At 41.2% G+C, this 21142-nt stretch overlaps 1 protein-coding gene and 2 non-coding genes across 5 annotated transcripts; 1 reads left to right on the forward strand and 2 right to left on the reverse strand.

Annotated features, from left to right (window-relative positions):
* The first annotated feature begins 566 nt into the window (after nt 1-566).
* trnat-ggu (transfer RNA threonine (anticodon GGU)) lies at nt 567-639 on the forward strand. Its single transcript has one exon. It is a non-coding gene; the product is annotated as a tRNA-Thr (tRNA).
* A 1652-nt stretch (nt 640-2291) lies between these two features.
* Nucleotides 2292-2364, reverse strand: trnas-gga (transfer RNA serine (anticodon GGA)). The gene has a single exon. It is a non-coding gene; the product is annotated as a tRNA-Ser (tRNA).
* A 1635-nt stretch (nt 2365-3999) lies between these two features.
* On the reverse strand, nt 4000-20398 carry eif2ak2 (eukaryotic translation initiation factor 2-alpha kinase 2). 3 transcript variants are annotated; one of them, XM_061837994.1, is made up of 20 exons: nt 20252-20398; nt 20048-20167; nt 19787-19901; nt 19537-19682; nt 19349-19463; nt 19187-19248; nt 18964-19107; nt 18748-18871; nt 18252-18304; nt 18096-18180; nt 17933-17964; nt 17384-17420; nt 17235-17305; nt 17022-17141; nt 16788-16913; nt 16487-16691; nt 15954-16082; nt 14720-14821; nt 13874-13936; nt 12229-13744 (listed from the first exon to the last, which is right to left on the reverse strand). In XM_061837994.1, the coding sequence occupies exons 2-20, from the start codon at nt 20152-20154 to the stop codon at nt 13619-13621; spliced, it is 1962 nt and encodes a 653-aa protein (XP_061693978.1). In that variant the 5' UTR covers nt 20155-20167; nt 20252-20398; the 3' UTR covers nt 12229-13618. The 3 variants fall into 3 exon arrangements, with proteins under 3 accessions (XP_061693980.1, XP_061693978.1, XP_061693979.1); XM_061837996.1 differs by lacking the exons at nt 12229-13744; nt 13874-13936 and adding an exon at nt 4000-4477; XM_061837995.1 differs by lacking the exon at nt 20252-20398 and having other exon boundaries at nt 19982-20100.
* Nucleotides 20399-21142: the final 744 nt, after the last annotated feature.

Consider the following 21142-nt stretch of genomic DNA (forward strand, 5'->3'; position numbering starts at 1 on the left):
ATACAATGGAGAAACTTTCCTTGGTCGAGGTCAGACCTGTTGTTCCAATAATTCAAATGTAATGAAGAATGACATCAGCAGTTACCATTCACAATCATGCAGACAATCAGTTAATGGAGTCTTCAAATGATATACAGTAGGAGCAGCCGTAAACACGTTTCATACGTGGTCGCACTGAATAATGGAATTCTGATTTAATTTGCAACATAAGGGAAAGTACCATGTCCCATCCTTCTCCAGGCGGAAGGGTTACTGTGGACAGAATATGGTGCCACTGTCTGTTTGAGCAAGAATGGTAGGCAAACTTTTTTTTTTTTTTATGATCCAAGTGGGTTATATTTTAAGTGTGCATGATACAACAGTGCCCCCGAGAGGTCGCACAGCAGTCTGCCTGGAAACTGTTGTGTTGGCCTATTCTGTGGTGTTATAAGACTGAATAGTAATCACAGTTATGATGTGGGCAGAGTGATACTAATATCTTTTCATGGGTGCCACCCACTTGGTGGTAACTAGCAAAAAACATGCAAAAGGATTTTCTGCAGAACACTGAAGGAGCTCAAAAGGGAGGCCCCGTAGCTCAGTGGTTAGAGCACTGGTTTGGTAAACCAGAGGTTGTGGGTTCGTATCCCACTGGGGCCTCCACTCCCTGAGAAGGGTTGCGTCAGGAAGGGCATCCGGCGTAAAAATTGTGCCAAACATATATATGCGTTCATCTGAGATGACACGCTGTGGCGACCCCGAAAGGGACAAGCCGAAAGAAACACACACACACTGAAGGAGCTCAAAAGAGATTGTGGGTCCGAAAGGAGTTGGCCAGTTTGGATGAAATGAATTCCTACAAGAACATGGTCACTCATGACTTGCCACAAAATTAGGTACACCTCTATCACTAAATGACATTCATGCAGGAGCGATATTCAATATGCCATGTAGATAAACACGAACAATGATATATAATCAATTCAAAACAGTTACCGTAATTCCCGGCCTACAGAGCGCACCTGGTTATTGTGGGGTGATTGTGTTGCCGTCAGCAGGGCGCGACAGAGAGTGACGACAAGGAAGTGAGCTCAGGATTTGGCGGTTATAAAGCAAAATAAATATCACACAAGTTGAAAGACACAGTGGACTCACGTCCATGTTATTTAATAACACGAGAGTTGTAAGCCTCACTCAGTACATTTGTTAAGGAAATACCATTTGCTACATTCATAGGCCGCAGCTGTGTAAAAGCCGCAAGGGCCCACATTGAAACCCACATTGAAACACGAGATATTTACAAAGACAGTACACAGAGAGTTTAACGCAAGGGCCGCTGCGCTAATGCTAGCGATAGCGCCGCGCTAACAGAGCCGGTTAATGGGTGTTTGCATGGGTCAGAATTCTAAAGCCTAACAGACTATTAGCGATTAGTGCATTCACTTTCCAGGCCAAATGCTCAACTTTTTCTGTTGTGTTTTAGCTCTTGTCTCGTCTCACATCGTTTTACTTTTTTAAAGGTCTTTCTCAAAGCCTTCTAATTTTTATATCAGAAAATGTAACATCAGTAGGGGTTTGACAAAACCACAATACCAATTTATATTGCCTGTTGAGAGAGAGGACAGCAACTCAATTTATTCTGCAGTGCTTTCATAAAATTGGGGCATGGTAGGCTGACGCGTTTAAGGAAGACAAAGATGCAGTGGTTTTTGCAAACTTAAAAGAAAAGCGATATGAGCATCCCCCACCGGAAATATTGAAAAGAAGAAAGACATTATCTTTAATGCTCTCTGTAGAAAGTATTGACAGGTCACAGCATGTCTTTTTAGAATATTAAAAGTGCTCATTGACTGCAATGGGGAGGGGAAAAAAATGCAACACAGACAACAGGATGGCAAATGTGAGTCGGATCAGTCCGTTGATTTCTGGGAATGTGGCTCAGGGTTCAAAAGTATATGGACAGATGGCCACGTGGTGGACTGATTCTCTTTGGAGACTTCAAAATAATTTTACAAGATCACTCTCTAAGACTATTGCAACTAATTTTGGGTCTGATAGGGATAGGAGCTGAGATGCAGGTATGAGCTGCCCCCAGAATTTTTTTTTCTTATAGACCATTAAAAAAAAAAAGTACATGGACTATGTTTGAATGTACAAGGCTCAATTCCAGAAAAGTGGGGACATTGTGAGAGTTTCTTTCGGCTTGTCCCTTTCGGGGCCGCCACAGAGTGTCATCTCAGATGAACACACATATGTTTGGCACAATTTTTACGCCGGATGCCCTTCCTGACGCAACCCTTCTCAGGGAGTGGAGGCCCCAGTGGGATACGAACCCACAACCGCTGGTTTTCCAAACCAGTGCTCTAACCACTGAGCTACGAGGCCTCTCACAAAAGTGGGGACATTGTGTAAAATGTAAATTAAAAAGAGAAGCCAAAGATTTGCAAATCCTTTTAAACTTTCTGCATGTTAAATCACTACAAAGAAAATATATTTAATGTTCAAACTGATCAACTTTATTGTTTTAATTTTTTTGCCAATAATTTCTTATTTTGAGTTTGATACATGTTCCCAAAAAGCTAGGGGAAGGACCTGGTTATCACAATGTTATATCACCACTTCTTTTAAAACACCCAATTAGCTTTTGCAAATAGAGGATATTAATTGGAGCTTCATCGGTGGAATTATTTTCCATTCTTGCTTGATGTACCACAGTCCGGCAGTCGGGGTATCTGTTATCCTATTTTGCGCATCAAAATATCCCACATATTTTCAATAGAGTTGGTACTGGACTGCTGGCAGGCCAGTCTATATTACGAGCACTCTTTTACTACAAAGCCACATTGTTGTAACATGTGCAGAAAGCGGCTTAGCGTTGTCTTGCTGAAATAAATAGGGATGTCCCTTAAAAATACGTTGCTTGGAGGGCAGCATATGTTGTTCCAAAAACTCAATTGTACATTGTCAAAAATGCCTTCACAGATGTGTGAGTTACCCATGCCATAGGCACTAACACGACACCCGTACCATCACACACTCTGGCTTTTGATCTTTGAGATCAAGAAACAATCTGGATGGTCATTTTACTCTTTGGTCCGGAGGACATGACATTCATGATTTCTGAAAATAATTTGAAAAGTGGACTTGTGAGACCACAGCAAAATTTTTCACTTTGCATCAGTCTATCGCAGATGAGCTTAGGCCCTGAGAAGCTGGTGGTATTTGTGGGTGTTGAGGATATGTGGGTTTCACTTTGCATGCTAGAGTTGTAACTTGCAGTTGCAGATGTAGCAGCAAAATGTGTTCACTGTCAATTGTTATCTGAAGTCCTCCTGAGCCCACAAGACACTATCCTTTACACAATGATAGCTGCTTTTGAATGCAGTGCTGCCTGGTGTTGGTTATCGGCCTTGATGCATACATGCAGAGATTTCTCCAGCTACTCCGAACCTTTGATGATCCCGAAAGTCCTTGGAACTGTAAGTTGACAAAAAATGTTCTTAAACTGTTGGAATATTTACTTGAGCAATTGTTTGCAAATCGATGAACCTCACTACATCCTCGCTTGTAAACAAGTGAGCCTTTCAGGAATCCAGTTTTTAATACTCAGTCATGACACTCACCTACTTCTAATTAACTTGCTCACTTGTAGAATGTTCCAAACTGGTGTTTTTTTTTTTTTTTAGCAATCCTTCATTTCCCAAGTGTTTTGTTGCCCCTGTTCTTGCCTTTTAGCAAAGTGTTTCAGTCATGAAATTCAAGATCAGAGACTATTCAAAAACAAAAGCAAAAAATACAAAATTCAACACTTTCAGCATTAAACATCTTGTCTTTTTACTGTATTCAAATATAGGTCAAAAAGGATTTGCAAATCATTCTATTCTATTTGTATGTACAAATCAACAGCATTGTTTATCATTGTTTATTCTTTTATTTCTTTACTCACATTCGCTCTCATGAGATTATGCTGACTTCTGGAACACACTCCCCAATTTTTAGTCACAGTACTTATTCTGCATCTAGACCAAAGGTATATTGTATAAATGGATGCAGGTGTATATTCTGTTTTTTAATAAAACAGTGTCAACTTCAGGTTTAAAAAAATCTAAATCTACTACAGCTGACCAGATTGGCTAATTTTTCAAGATAAATTCTGCAGAGCCCAAAAAGGTTTAGCATCCCTGAGACACATGACATGCAGGCTGATATCAGCGACTGTGCCTGCTGTTAGTGGCTCTGGCGGCCTGTGTGAAGTCAAGTTGGACACGAATGATTTGGATCAGCATCCAGAAGGGGTGGGCGTACACATGGTTGGAAAAGCAGCGCAGATAAAACAAACCCCAAAAAGCTCCTGGCAGCTGAATAAAACAGGCCCAAAGGATGTCTGTCATAGCATGGTGTCCAAGACCTCCTATCTGTCCCTGGCTTTGTTCACGGCCTGGTTTCACCACCGCTTTCATCTCCCTCCCTGCTGCTCCCTTAGGCTGCTGTGTCATTTCTAAGGACACAAAGAGAAAACATGAATCCACAAAAACATATCTAAATTACTGTCAATGCATTTCATCTTTTAATTCAACAACACATTTCATGAGGGTGACTTCATGCATAATTCATCTGTGCAACCTTGTTAGCAGAGCTTGGGTTCAACTAATCAGCCCTGCCTGCTTCGAATTGTGTCTGTTGTCACTCATCATTAAAATGTCATCTGAAATTACCATGATGTTTTTGTTTCGAGTTGTCCCATTATGGGTCGTCACACACAGCATGTCATCCTTTTCCATCTGACTTTTATTATTATTTTACTACTATACTATACTATACTATACTATACTATACTATACTATACTATACTATACTATACTATACTATACTATACTATACTACTATAATACTTTTGCACTCCTCCCGAATACCAACTGTCCTCATGTCTTCCCTCACTACATCTATCAACCTTTTCTTTGGTCTTCTTCAAGCTCTCTTGCCTGGCAGCTCCATTCTCATCATTTTCTTCTTCTTCTTTTCCTTTTTTTTTTCCTTTTGGCTTGTCCCATTAGGGGTCGACACAGCGTGTCATCTTTTGCCATCTTAGCCTATCTCTTGCATCTTCCTCTCTAACCTCAACTGCCCTCATGTCTTCCCTCACCACATCCATAAACCTTCTCGTTGGTCTTCCTCTTGCTCTTTTGCCTGGCAGCTCCATCCTCAGCACCCATCCACCAATATACTCACTCTCTTGCCTCTGAACAGGTCCAAACCATCGAAGTCTGCTCTCTTGAATCTTGTCTCCAAAACATTCAACTTTGGCTGTCCCTCTAATGAGCTCATTTCTAATCCTATCCAACCTGCTCACTCCGAGCAAGAACCTCGACATCTTTATTTCTGCTACCTCCAGTTCTGCTTCCTGTTGTTTCTTCAGTGCCACCGTCTCTAATCCGTACAGCATGGCCGGCCTCACCACTGTTTTATAAACTTTGCCCTTCGTCCTAGCAGACACCTTCCGCCAGCTGTTCCAACCTGCTTGGACCCGTTTCTTCACTTCCTTACCACACTCACCGTTGCTCTGGATTGTTGACCCTAAATATTTGAAGTCGTCCACCCTCTCTATCTCTTCTCCCTGTAGCCTCACTCTTCCCCCTCCACCTTTCTCATTCACGCACATATATTCAGTTTTACTTCGGCTAATCTTCATTCCTCTACTTTCCAGTGCATGTCTCCATCTTTCTAATTGTTCCTCCGCATGCTACCTGCTTTCACTGCATATCACAACATCATCTGCGAACATCATGGTCCAAGGGGATTCCAGTCTAACCTCATCTGTCAGCCTATCCATTACCACTTTAGTCCTCTGTAATTCCCACAGCTCTGAACATCACTTTTGTTCTTAAAAAAGGGAACTAGAACACTTTTCCTCCATTCTTCAGGCATCTTTTCGCCCGCTAGTATTCTGTTGAATAAGTTGGTCAAAAACTCCACATGCATCTCTACAAATTGCTTCCATACCTCCACCGGTATGGAAGTATTCTTTCCATCTGTTTAGCACACTACTGGCACCAGTCAACACATTTCCATCTCTATCCTTAACCACCCTTACCTGCTGCACATCCTTCCCATCTCTATCCCTCTGTCTGGCCAAGCTGTAGAGATCCTTTTCTCCTTCTTTCGTGTCCAACCTGGTGTACATGTTTTCATATGCCTCTTGTTTAGCCTTTGCCACCTCGACCTTTGCCCTACGTCGGATCTTGATGTACTCCTTTCGCCTCTCCTCAGTCCTCTCAGTGTCCCACTTCTTCTTCGCTAATCTCTTTCCCTGTATTTTGGGGTTCCACCACCAAGTCTCCTTCTCCCCTTTCCTACCAGAAGAAACACCAAGTACTCTCCTGCCTGTTTCTCTGATTACCTTGGCTGTCGCAGTCCAGTTTTCCGGGAGCTTCTGCTGTCCATCGAGAGCCTGTCTCACCTCTTTCCGAAAGGCCGCACAGCATTCTTCCTTTCTCAGCTTCCACCACATGGTTCTCTGCTCTACCTTTGTCTTCTTAATCTTCCTACCCACCACCAGAGTCATCCTACATACCACCATCCTATGCTCTCGAGCTACACTCTTCCCTACCACTACTTTACAGTCAATAATCTCCTTCAGATTATATCGTCTGCACAAAATATAATCCACATGCGTGCTTCTACCTCCGCTCTTGTGGGTCACTATATGTTCCTCCCTCTTCTGGAAATAAGTGTTCACTATAGCCATCTCCATCCTTTTTGCAAAGTCCACCACCATCTGTCCCTCAGAGTTCCTTTCCTGGATGCCGTACTTACCCATCACTTCTTCATCGCCCCTGTTTCCTTTACCAATATGTCCATTACAATCTGCACCAATCACAACTCTCTCGCTGTCTGGGATGCTCAGAACTACCTCATCTAGTTCCTTCCAGAATTTCTCTTTCAATTCTAGGTCACATCCTACCTGTAGGGCATAGCCGCTAACCACATTTTCATAACACCCTCAATTTCAAATTTTAGTCTCATCACTCGATCTGATACTCTTTTCACCTCCAAGACATTCTTAGCCAGCTCTTCCTTTAAAATAACCCCTACTCCATTTCTCTTCCCATCTACTCCATGGTAGAATAATTTAAACCCTGCTCCCAAACTTCTAGCCTTACTACCTTTCCACCTGCTCTCTTGGATGCACAGTATATCAACCTTTCTCCTAATCATCATCTCAACCAACTCCTGAGCTTTTCCTGTCATAGTCCCAACATTCAAAGTCCCTACACTCAGTTGTAGGCTCTGTGCATTCCTCTTTTTCTTCGGACGACAGATCCGGTTTCCTCCCCTTCTTTGTCCTCGACCCACAGTAGCTGAATTTCCACCGACGTGCTGCAGGTTAGCAGTGCCGGGGGCGGGCGTTGTTAACCTGGGCAACGACCGATCCGGTATGGGATTCTTTAGATGAACGCTCACATTTGTTTGGCACAGTTTTTACGCCGGATGCCATTCCTGACGCAAACCTCTGCATTTATCCGGGCTTGGGACCGGCCTACAGATTGTACTGGTTTGTGCCCCCATAAGGGCTGCATTCTCCATTCTCATCATCCTTCTACCAATAAACGTACACTGCGTCTTCCCTGACGGGATGTGTCCAAAGCATCAAAATCTGGTCTCTGCAACACAACTTTGTCTCCAAAACATTTACCTTGGCTGTCCCACGAGAGAGAGATCATTTCTAGTCCTATGATACCCAACCAGGTCCGAAAGACACCATCATCTTCATCTCCACCACCTCCAGCTCTACCTACTCATCTCTCTTCAGTGTTACTCTCTCTCAGAAGTACAATATATCATGGTTGGCCGCATCAGTCTGATCTAAATTTCCCTTCATCTTACGATAGATTTTATCACCTAACACAACTGACAATTTTTGAGATCGCCATCGTATCGCCTGCTAATTCCTAATTACACAACAGTAAGATTACATGCCACAATAGCACTTTAACACGCCGATTGGGTCTTACTTAAAAGCTTTACTCTGCTTTCTTAGTAACAGGTTCTTTTCAAATTATTTTACAGCCAAGACTGGAAGGAACTACAGTTGAACCATCCATGTTTTACAATTGGCGTGCAACCCAAATTTTGTGCAAAAAGATGCATCTAAAACAGTGGTGGGCAAACTACGTTACGTGGACCACATTCGACCCATTGACAAATTCAATCCAGTCTGCCAAGAATTGGTACAGAATACCCGAATCATACCAAAATCATGACAACAATCATTGGACCTTGTCTGTAATACAGACTGGTTCCACCAGGTTGTGCTGTTGCCAACTGGTTCCACCAAGTGGCTGGTCCAATGATTTATTGAGTTGACTTCGGCTATTCTGTTTCTCCTTTGGCAGCACAGTGGAGCTACTGGTTATAGCTTTGGATTCACATTTCTGAGGTTCAAATCCCCGCCTCACTTGTGTGGAGTTTGCATGTTCTGCCCATTCCTGTGTGGGTTGTTCTCTGGGAGTTCCGGTTTCCTCCCAAAACATGCATTAATAGGAGACACTAAATTCCCCCAAGTTGTGATTCTGAGTGCAACTGCTGTCTGTGCCCTGTGCGATTGGCTGCCAACCAATCCAGGGTGTAGCCCGCGTCCTGCCCGTTGAAAGCTGGGAAAGGCTCTAGCACTCGCTGTGACCCTCGTGAGGATAAGCAGTGAAGAAAATGGATGGATATATATATATATATATATATATATATATATAAAACCACAGGCACAGATGAGATAGAAAAGCAAGGTTGCCAAAGTTTTTTGTTTGTTTTTTTTTGCAAAAAGTGGCTTTCAGATGGTCTTCCTGATACACTGTCACCTACCCTGCTGCTCCCCGATGAACTACTGAACTCCAGGTGAAGCAGACTAGCTCACTTATTAAAGATTTACCAGCTGAGTCTGCTGCTGTGCCCTTGACCTTCCATACAGCAACTGCACAAAGAGAGTGGGTGTGTGAGGCAATGTGAGGGGGCAGGAAGTTGAATAACGACTGTGCTGGCTTTGCCACTTGACAGCACTGGCAGGTTGTCAGCAGAGAGAATGCAATATCATTTGTCGTAAATTACAGGCTTCATAAGTCAAGTTTGCGCTGACAGCTCCCTCGGCCGTCACAAAGAAAACACCTCTACCGTGAAAACTGCACTCAAACACCCACCTTCACGCTTTTAGCCCATTACAGCATCAGCAAAAGTACTTCAAGCTATATAAAGTCCAGTTTAATCATCTAATTCTAGAATTTGTATGATTGCTGTTATTTATTTATTATTTTTTTTTAAAGATATTTTGGATGGCAAAATATAGTCAGGCTTTCCTTTTCTTGGTTTTTACTAGAATGTGGTATGACTTGGGAATTTCACTAATTTCACACTACTTGGTACAAGTTAATCTCACTAACTTGGTTTATAATACATCTAGCCTTGCAGTAACCAGACATTGACTTCTGTCTGGATATGTCCACTTTTTGCGGCCTCCAAATGCACTCACCACGTACAGTATAATTTTTCTTGTTGTGATTTGGCTTTCTGTTTAAATCTGGCCATCATGCACATTTTGCCTGTACTCTTCTTGGCAGGGTCGTTAGTCACTGTGATAAAATAGAGGTGGAGGCCCACTGATTGGTCATACTTTCACCCAGCGCAATCAGTGTTACACCTGTTAAATAAATGTAATCCAGATAAATATTTTTAAAAGTGTTATTTTTAGTTTAGGACCAGCTGTTGAATAGGCAAAATTAATATTATTTGTTTAAAATACTATACATCTTTGTGAAGAAAACCTTGTCAGAATATAAGGGCCAGAAAGTTACAGGTAAAGTCACTGATGGTACACACGCCTGACTTTAGTGTGGGCAGCGTGGATTCAATTCCTGCTCAGTGATGGTGTCGATGCATCCCCTACGACTGACTGGATGATCAATTCACAGTGTAGTCTGCCTTTTGGCCTAAGTTAGCTGGGTATAGGACGATGTATTATATCAATAGACTATTACTTCCTTGGCTTTGAAATAAAATCCAATATGAACACTGTATTTAAAAATCAGATAATATTCCTCACCATCAGAGAATGATTAAAAACAATATTAATTTGTTCTCTGCAATTGGTTGGTAACCAGTTTAGGGTGTACCTCACCTCTTGCGCGAACTCATTTGGGAGAGGCTCAACCACGCCCTCAACACTAGGACGGAAGATGAATGAATGAATGAAAAATTGTAATGAAAATGTCATTTTTATATTACATCAAGTGGCACTGTGGATGACTGTTTAGAGCGTCTGACTCACAGTTCAGAGGACTGGAGTTCAAACCCCGAGCCCGCCTGCTCTCTCCAAGCCTGTGTGGGTTTTCTCCAGGCACTCCGGTTTCCTCCCACATCCCAAAAATCTACATTAATTGAAGACTCTAAATTGTCCCTTAAGTGTGAAGGTGAGTGCAAATGGTTGTTTGTCTCTATGTGGGCTGCAATTGGCTGGCACCAACCCCGCCTCCTGCCCAAGATAGCTGGAATTGGCTCCAGCACTCCCACAACCATTGTGAGGATAAGTGGCTCAGACACATTTACCATAGACTATTCCAGATGGGTAATTCCTACCTTCCAATTTACCTACCTTCCTACAATCGGAAAAATAGTAGATACATAGTACGATCCATATTGGAAATTATACTCAATTAATCAATAATTATTACTCATCTATTACTTTATATCTTTATACAGGCATACAATTTTAAATGTATTGCAGTGGCTCTTTTGTGTGTATCTAATGTTATGGCCTGTGTGTGTATGTAGTTATGAAGGGCAGAATAGAAATACAGCGTCCGTTTAAATATCAAGGTTATTGATTGAAGAGGACAGTAGAAGTACTGTATGTGGTTCTGTGGGCCGGGGCTGACTGTCCTCCATAAAAAGCAATTGCAGCTCACAGTGAGGCACAGCACGTGGTCATGCTTCAGTTAGTCACTAAGTTCACCAGAGGTCAAATGTTTCTAAACTGTAAAACAGAACTTGTGAAACAGATGCATGGAGAGTCGGGAAAGTCATTCAGTGATTTTGATGTGTGCTGGTGGCTGAGAAGTAACAGAGCAACACGAAGCAGAGGAAACTATCGCTTGCACGCTTGTGGACCAACACATAGCTCATGATTTGTGTGTTGTTGAGCGAGTCCATTTTACCTCCCAGCTACATGGTTCAAACTAGATCTAGATCACTGCCTCGGTGCTCATGCTGCTCTCAGAGGAAGTGACCTCAATACATCCAATAACCCTGCTGGCACGTGCGCACTCGTCCTGCAAGATTGGGAAAACAGCAGGTCTCTTATCTTAGATGCTGCTAAAATCAGACGACTGTACAATGTTTTGTAAATGTGCCTTGTCATGCATATGACATCTTAATGGCAAGGCACAAATAAAATATCTCACAATGATTATTTTTAGGTACAGTATTCCAATTGGATTGTTGTTGTACTACACCAGCATAATTTACCGGGTAACACAATATCGAGTTGAAATTACCTACCTGCAACATATGCCTCGCTAACATACTTGTCAAGCTGACTTTATACTATTTTAGGCATATATAGCAATTTCCTTTGATCTGCAAACTTCTTACATACAGTAAATAACAAATGGCAAAATTACAAATACCTCCAATACTTAGAGGGATTTAATACAAGAAGTACCTCTAGGAATAAAAAGGCTTTGTTTAAATGTTATTTTGCAAAAAAAAGTGCAACTGTTAATGTATACAATTGGGTATAGGCCAACCTGGTACAAGCCAACACAGGTTTAAGTTTTTTGAGGGATAATTGTAGAATATATGTACAATCACAAAACAAACACTTGCTTTGCAGTCTTTTTTTTTTTTTTTTTTGCTGAATTTACACATTTTACAGAGTTTATCTGAAATTGTCTCATTCTTTGAGATGTGTGTTCGTTCTCAGCCAGGTGACTTTGTGGGATACAGCATTTGGCACGTTACCCTGCTAGATGCAAATGATCCAACAAGTGCCGTAAGGATGATTAAATGTCACAGATTCCTGGGTTTCGGTTCCCAGAATACGAATGAGCCTCTGTCACCCTAAGCTAACCGGGCCTCGAGTGCATCAGCAATGACAAATCTACAGCTCCCCCTTTAGGTTGCAATGAAATAAATAGATGATGCTTGGTTAGATGCAAAAGGTACATTGACAAAAGCATATTTAACAACTCCACCACAAAGTTCAGTCGATCGTCAGATGTTTTTATTCTTTAAGCTCATTTGTCTTTTTAACAAGGTTGACAGTATGAGGGTCCCATAATCAAAGTGTCACTCAAACGACTTCTTCCATCCTTAAAAACATTACATTCAAATGACAGTGATAGCCTGCAATCCAGAACTAGTGCAAGTGACGTGGAAATAAAATGTGCTTGGCAAATATATATGTAGGGTCTGTGTCACAGTATGGGGTAGTGAAGGGCGGGGAAAGCACGGGAAGGCGCGGAGGACGCAAGTGCAGGGAAGCAAGGACGCAAGGCAGAAGTATAAGAATCTCAAGAACGGTATTGCATTTTCAAACCCAACTTCAAGTAACAGCCAAAATACTCAAAGTAACAAAGCATGACCTAAATCAACAACTAGAAACTTGACTATCTTTGAAAAACGGAATGAACAGAAAGCAAACTGCAACATGGACGACTGGACCAAACAAGAAGTGAAAGAAAACAGAGGAGATAACTATAGAGAGCTTGACGATACAATGAGCAAAACCTGGACATGACGCGAGTGGCAGGAGGGAGATGATTGGTCAACACAAGGGAGGAACGTAAGCGTGAGCAGGTGGAGACAACCGACAAAGGAACACAGGAAACATTAAACCAACCCAACCAAAACTGAGCATATGACAGGCTGTGGATCGGTTAGTGATCTGTATTGTATTCACCCCAGCACGGTGGGGCAGCTGGAAAATGTTGGCCTCACAGTTCTGAGGACCTGGGTTCAATCCTGGCCTTCCCTGTGTGGAGTTTGCATGTTATCCCCATGCCTGCGTGGGTTTTCTTTCCTCCCAGATCCCAAAAATATGCAACATTAATTGGATACTCTAAATTGCACCTCGGTGTGATTGTGAATGCGGCTGTTTGTCTCCATGTGCCCTGCGATTGGCTGGCAACCAGTTCAGGGTGTACCCCGCCTCATGCCCGTTGACAGCTGGGATAGCCTCCAGCACTCCCCACGACCCTTGTGAGGATAAGTGACTAAGAAAATGGATGGATGGATTGACCCCATATACCTTGGGTCAATGGTTTCAACGTGACTAAACCACTGCTTTTGCAACCTAAAAGACGGACCTCATGTTTTTGCCTTTCACCGGGCTCCATTGTTGTATCGAACACAATTCCTGATCATGTTGTCTTTCTGTCATCCGTCCATCCATTTCTTGAGCCGCTTATCCTCACGAGGGTCACGGGGGTGCTGGACCCAATCCCAGCTGTCATCGGGGACGAGGCGGGGTACACCCTGAACTGGTTGCCAGCTAATCACAAGGCAGATAAAAACACACAAAAACCTAACACACTCACATTCACTAAATATACATTTAATTTTAAGATAAATAAACAACTGTTCATTTAAACATGCTTTAACTAGTCTTTTTGTCTTTAGCCTGTTTAAGTGCATTATCCCATTCCTCAAGGTTGGTCTGGAGTTGATCTGCTTCAGGCCGATCTTCTGGCTTCAAGCAAAGCATTGACTTAATCATTTGTTCCTGGGGGGAAAATAAACAAAAATGACAACATTTCCCCCCCAACGGTTCTCAGTCTTTCAAGCTCGTGACATTCCTGTGATACCCAGATGTATCTTGCAAGTAAAATGTCAACGCGTTGATGTGCTGTACCTCTGTAGGGAAAAGGTGTGAAAGGCCTGAAGGGAATTTCCGGTTTCTGACATCATTCCAAAGCTGTTTTACATGGAGTGACAAAATAGAATCAGAACATGTCTAATGAGTGTAAATCACATTATCTATCTCGCTACATATCACTGTTTGAACTGTGAGAACACAGCAGTGTGATTGTAATAATGTATTCCCTCATTATGTGACAGGGACCATATATTTACTCCGGTGCAAAATAATTTCCTTAATTAGAAAACCAATAATAATCAATACATTTTAAGTAAACTGGTAACCTAAATACATGAGGAATGCTAGAAAAACCGTGCGGGGAAAAAAAATGCAAAATTGGTATATCTGACTGGAAGAATGGGCACAACATGTAGCCTGACTCAGCAAAAATGATTTATTGTATTTCTTTTAATCACTAAATGCCTTTCAGTTCTGATAAAACTGCAATTATGACAACCTTCACTATTGTTGATGGTGCATGTAAATGTTAACAAGCTTCTTACTTTCATTTGAACCCTATTTAGCATGTTGCCTAACGTTGGCTCCTCTTGCTCCATAGTTCTTCCATTCTGTTCCATTTTCCAAGGTGCTTATCCTCACAAGGGTTGCGGGAGTGCTGGAGCCTATCTAAGGCAATTTTTGGACGAAAGGCAGACTACGCCCTGAACTGATCATCAGTCTGTTGCAGGGCACATGTTGACGCCGTCACCGAGTGGGAACTAAACCCATCCTGCCTACGCCAAAGTCAGGCGAGTGAACCACTACACCATGAGTGATACCTCTACACCCCTCTTGTGAGGTAACATTTTAGGATCATAGTTCAATAGTAGCTCAACTCACCTTTGCCCTTTCAGATGCAGTAACCATGAACCAGAGGAGCTCAAAATAAATCAAACCCAGAGCAAAGATGTCTACTTTTCGGTCGTAATCCATCTTGTCTTTCTGCAAAAAGAAAGAATGTTTCAGACATAAAAGAGAGCTACATGAGGTGATCTTGAGCAACACTGATAAGTACAAGTAATGTGTCAGAGCTCCTTGGCTGGCATACAAACAGCGCATGCAGTCAAAAAGGCCTAAAATGTCAGAGCACCTGTTTTATCTATTTATAATTTGCATTCCATATTACCAGCGACAGCGAATAGATGCAACCCACCACAATGTTTAAGTGGCCCACTAAAGTAAATAAAGTGATTGTTCTTTGTATTTGTTGCTGAATGATTTCTCATTTAGGCAGAAAATATGAATAGAAAATACATTTTTCTTCACTTTACACTGAAAGAAATATTTTTTTTCATTAAATTCCTTCATAAAGTGAACAATAACTGTATACATCTATGAAGTATTTGGTTGCCACTATTTTACAACCGCTGTTTTTAAATTCAATTTCCATCCATTTTTTTTTACTACTTATCCTCACAAAGGTCAAGGGAGAGCTGGAGCCTATCCCAGCTATCTTCAGGCAAGAGGCAGTCTTGTACACTTGTACTGCATATACATTATTACAATGAAATGCTGGCGCAATTTTGTTTTTATAGGATGATGAAGTTTTGATATAAATTTCACAGTTACAGCATGTTAAGGGAACCATCATCACAATGTGGCCCATGATGAAAATAAGTGTATAAATCCCCTCATTCTGTCAATTGGTGAAAAATAAAAAAATTAATAAAATATTATTTTGAAATTTCGGGGCACGGTGGCTCAGCTGGTAAAGCGATGGCTTCACAGTTATGAGGTCCCTGGTTCAATCCCAGACCTGCCTGTGTGGAGTTTGTATGTTCTTCCTGTGCCTGCGTGAGTTTTTTCCGGCCACTCCGGTTTCCTCCCAGATCCCAAAAATATGCAACATTAATTGGACACTCTAAATTGCCCCTAGGTGTGATTGTGAGTGCGGCTGTTTGTCTCCATGTGCCCTGCGATTGGCTGGCAACTAGTTTAGGGTGTACCCCGCCTCCTGCCCATTGACAGCTGGGAAAGGGTTATGCATACATGTTGAAATCCCTGAAAATATGATTATGCTGATATCTCCTCTTAACAATATTGAATGTTGCACAATGCAAGCGAATTAACTCACCTGCTCAGGTGCCATATAACTTCGGGTTCCCTTGTTAATGCTTCTGTCCTGACTGACATTTGCATCAGTCACGAGCCCAAAGTCACCAATCTTCACGGTTTCATCCAGCCCAAGCAGGATGTTGGCAGGCTAAGCATTGAATAAAAAGACTGTTGGTAGCCTTACGTAGAGAAAGAAATATCCCCAATAATCACTGAAATAACTTAAAGTGGGAAAAATTTATAAGAAATCAAATGTACTTCATATTCCATCAATCTATCCATTTTTTAGCCACTTATCCTCACAAGGGTCGCGGTGGTGCTGGAGCCTATCCCAGCTGTCACCGGGCAGGAGGCGGTGTAAAAAACCAAATTATTTTAAAGAAAAAGCTACTGAAAGTCTTAACTGGTACAGACAATATTATGAAACAGTTATATTTTTGTGAAGTATTACTGTGCTCATTGTGAGTTTTCATTAGCAAAAGGGGACCAACATGTTTATTATTTTGTTGTAGTAGTTTACATTCACTCTGTAACAGTAGTGAAAAAACTCACCTTCAAATCTCTGTGGATTAATTTTTTGGCATGAATGTATTTGACTCCTGAGACAATTTGCTGTATAATAGCAAAACTGGATTTTCCTCTTTGAGTGGGACTCACATTCCGAGTGTTCATGTCATTAATCAATTTCCGGAGAGTATTGCTGTCACACAGCTCCATCTGAATATAGAGGTACCTTTTAGGTAAATTTGTGGAAGAGCTACAAAAGAAGAAAGATAAAGTGATTCAACTCTTATGTATTTGTTGAAATGTTCTGGAGAGCAAAGATGTGCAAAAATCCTTAAATGGGACTGACTGGGAAGAGGAGCTGTCCTCTACGCTGCCACATTCATAAGGAGCATCTTCCATCCAACATGTGTAGTATCTGACAATGTTGGGGTGTTGAAGCTCTGATAAAGCTAATATCTCCCGTAAAGATTTTCTGCCCAAAAAGATGATTGATATGTTTACAATGCGCTACATATACAAAAGACAACCGCAAATTGCGCATGAAATGTTTTTAGTCAAATCAAAGCCAGACTTAACTCACTCTTTATAGCAGGCAACCTTCACAGCATAGTTCTTCCCCTCAAGCTTGTGTTTTGCCTTGTAAACGGAGCCAAAGCCTCCCTTATTGATGTATTCTATAGAGTCAAAGTCCTGTTTGAACCTGTTGAATGGACAAAGAAATGGATGCTTTCTGCACCCAAACTTTTCTTCACAAAGATTATGCACATATTTACTTGAAATTCACATACTGTACCTTGAGCTAGCTAACTGTGATTTTCGCTCGCTATTATCTTCACAGTCTTTGAACTCTGCACTCTTTTTGTCCTTATGAATAAATGTATTAAATGTGGATCAGACAAAAAATGTGTTAAACATTATTTTCATTATTTTTAATGTACTCACCTGTTGTCCAGTTGCATTGGGAAAATTTGCGGCAATTCTATGGAGACAAAAGTAAAACAGTAAAAAGAGGGTCTGGTGTATTTATGCTGACGTTTTATTCATAGTTGAACTCAGATGCAGCAGCACAGTATGGAGCAACTGGTTAGAGCATCTGCCCCACAGTTCTGAGGACTGGGGTTCAAATCCTGACCATTCCTGAGTGGAGTTTGCATATTGTCCCCGTGTCTGTGTGGGTTTTCTCTGGCCCCTCCAGTTTCCTCCCACATCCCAAAAACATGCATTAATTGGAGACTTTTAATTGCCCTTAGGTGTAACTGTGGGTGCGAATGGTTGTTTGTCTTTATGAGCCCTCTGATTGGCTGGTAACCAGTTCAGGGTGTACCCTGCCTCCTGCCCGTTGACAGCTGGGATTGGATCTCAGCGATCCTGTGACCCTTGTGAGGATGTGTCGCTTGGAAAATGGATGGATGGATGGATGGATGGATGGATGGATGGATGGATGGATGGATGGATGGATGGATGGATGGATGGACTCAGATTCTGACTTACGTCCTTTTGGGCTTGCAGTCTGGACTTTTGCCCTTGGGTGGCGATAAGTAAACAACATACAACACAGTTCATCGGGTTAGACACACTTGACCTATCGAATGGTCTTTACAAAACACTCAAGGATGATGTAGTATACATGTTTATTGGACTGGTAATCACACACCAGATACTTGGGAGAAGACGCATCAAATTGTCTCAAAAGAGCCGGGGGCGTCATAATGTTTTTGAATTTCACATCAAGGGATCCCCTTTAAAAATGAAAATAGAACATCGTGAGAATCAAATACAAATCAGAGGTACTTCACAGTCAACAACTTACAAGTTTGGAGAGGACACCCTGCTGCTTGGTGTGCTTAGGGAGGACCACAAGACCTGTCAGGCACACAATAAATGACATACAGTAATAAGTGACAACAAGTCAACATCATTGACAATGTAGAAGCAGGTGCCGGAAGGTTATTTTATTTTGCAAATACTATATATAGTATGCAGGTAATATCAATCGAACACAAAAGTATAGGTATTCTGACCCCGTATAGTGGTTGATGACAAAGTATTATTTCACATTTTAAGGTTTAAGGTGCCATATGTAAACCATGTTCATAACACCACTTCAGCCAGCCCAACGGCACTAAACAAACTGTTGTTAATACTTTTTTTTCATGCTTGCTTCCAGTTAAACATGATAAAAGTTACAAAGCACCATGCCTCAAATGCCTCAAATGAATTTACCATTTTTAATGAGTACTATGGGACAGAATATGTTTCACAGTACTGTATATAAAACAAAAACAACAGCAGCCAATAAAGAATACCTCACTGTCTTCCTTTTCAAGGGCAAACAGGGCCAACTGAGCAGCATTTTGTTTGGCTTCCTTGATAGTCTTTCCCACAGCCACAGCGTATTCCTCGTCATCAATCACTAACTTGAACTGGAATCTGTACTGACAGAGAGAGGCAACATTTAAACTTAAAAGTGTTGAAATATGTGTATTCTTACAGTGAGTGCCGAGATGGAGGCTCGGCCATACGTATGGTTATGAGATGGGCCGCTCCTCCCCATTTCGATAAATTTTGGAGTGCGGTGTGTTTTCTGACAGTAGCTGTTGATGGCTCCGATAAAATTGGTCTCAACACAGCCATCGTCTTCCGTCTTCAAACTTGATGTCCTGTCACTGTGGTACCACAGTAGAAATGTATCAAATCAGATATTCCACTGATGCAGAACACAAATGTGTCATGGATTGTGCTTACAAGATCTCTGACATGTCCTCCTTTTGCTGATTTGAAGAACCAGAGGTTTTATCATCTTCACTCTTAAAATAAATACAATATTTTGAGCTCCCGTGAGATTCTGTAATTTCCCCAACATTTTGCAAGTAAACTCGACCACTTTGGTACGGTATTATTTCTTACCAGTGACACTTTAGTTATGTCATTATATGCAAGTTTAGCAGCTTCTTCCTTAGCTTCCTTCTTTGTTGTCCCAGTGGCAACAGCATATTCAATTTTCCCAACAAAAAATCTACATCTTATGTGAACAACATATTGTGTTAATAATTTTCCATTTACAACTTGACAGCATTATTGAGGCCCTTTCTTACTGAAAAGTCTTGTATGATCCAGGTCTTGTGGACTCGATAAATTTTACTGGCATCTTGACTTTCTGACCATACTCATAGAGCCAGGACACGTGATTTTTAACTGTTTGACCGACGGGTTCAAGAGAGGGTTCTGATAGACGCTCCTTCTGTCAACATAAAATGTACTCTCCGTTCACATTTTCTCTTCTATTTTAACATGAACACCAAAATACATACAATACACAAAATGGTGTGTGCAACGTGGATTCACCTTCTCCATTAACCTTTCTAAAGCATATTTGGCAGCGTTCTGTTTGGCCTCCTTCTTACTGTTTCCCACACCCTCTGGATATTCCTCGCCATTAACAACAACTCTTATTGTAAATCTGTGGTTTGAAAAAATAAACATTTAACATGACAACGTGCATTAAAGTTGTAAACTAACTTTCTTCATGCATGAGATCACCTTTTCAGGGACGGGCAACCCTTTAGGAAAACCCTCATCGTTGCACTCGAATTATATTCAACTCACGTTTTAATGTGATCCGGGCCATTGGTTCCGACGTCCTCGTACTTCAATTCCGAACGTGTTCTCTGAGTGTGCTCGTTCAATTTAGCGATGTAATTTTCAGTATCCATCACAAAACAGTATCTAGAAATAAATTGACAATTATCAATACACAAATTACCATATAACTGTATATATATGATTTAAAAAAAGACATTTAGGATTCACCGGAGGTCTTGTTGATACGACGGTATCAACGACAGTGTAGTAGCTGCACAGTAATAGTCCAGTTTATGCTAAGTTTCGATTTCTTCAAATGAAAACGTCCTGCCTCCGCGTGGTGCATCCGCGTCTTGTCTGAAAACACACTCTACCAGGTCAACTGGTGAAAGTGTACATATGACGTAGGTTTTATGCGCAGATTTAAAGTAACAGTTATATAGTTATATACAGTCAATGTAGAGTTAACATTTTTTTGGTGAGACTATTTTAATCCTTCATATTTAATTTTTCTTTCATACTTTATCATTCATATTTGCATGTTGTATTCCAATTTGTTGTACATTTTCTATGTTCATTTTTTCTAAAACTATTTTTATATCCTAATGACAGATGTTTTTTTATTTTTATGCATAATTAAAATATTTAGAATATTGATCTTTGCAATGTGTGATATTGTATAGGATTTCTGCACCTGTTTTTAGTCTATTCTTTTATTCACGTTATAATGTAAGGTCATATTTCTTAACTAGATCACATTGAAATCTGTTGTACTGAATAATTGTTTTTTTTAATTAGATTTATGTATCTCGGTTTGTTTCTCCCGCCTGCAGCCACGAATCTGTTATCAATTCCCTAACCTGCATAAATAAAGGTTAAAAAATACTCCAAGAAAAAAATGATTGATGTCCGGGGTGACGTCGACAGCATTACGTAATCGTGCTGCCAGAGTTGTACCGGAAGTGGCTTCCTTTAGTTTCGGAACTCTACAGGATGTGACGTTTTGGTTGTTGCCGAAAGTTAGGAAAGTGTAACATTTGACTTCAATCAGAAAGATTGTCACCGTGTTTCAACATGTGCAGACATGACCAAGACATCTCTTGACCCCCAACCACCGAC

The sequence above is a fragment of the Syngnathoides biaculeatus genome, chromosome 12 (genome assembly GCF_019802595.1).
Source record: "Syngnathoides biaculeatus isolate LvHL_M chromosome 12, ASM1980259v1, whole genome shotgun sequence".
NCBI lineage: Eukaryota > Metazoa > Chordata > Actinopteri > Syngnathiformes > Syngnathidae > Syngnathoides > Syngnathoides biaculeatus.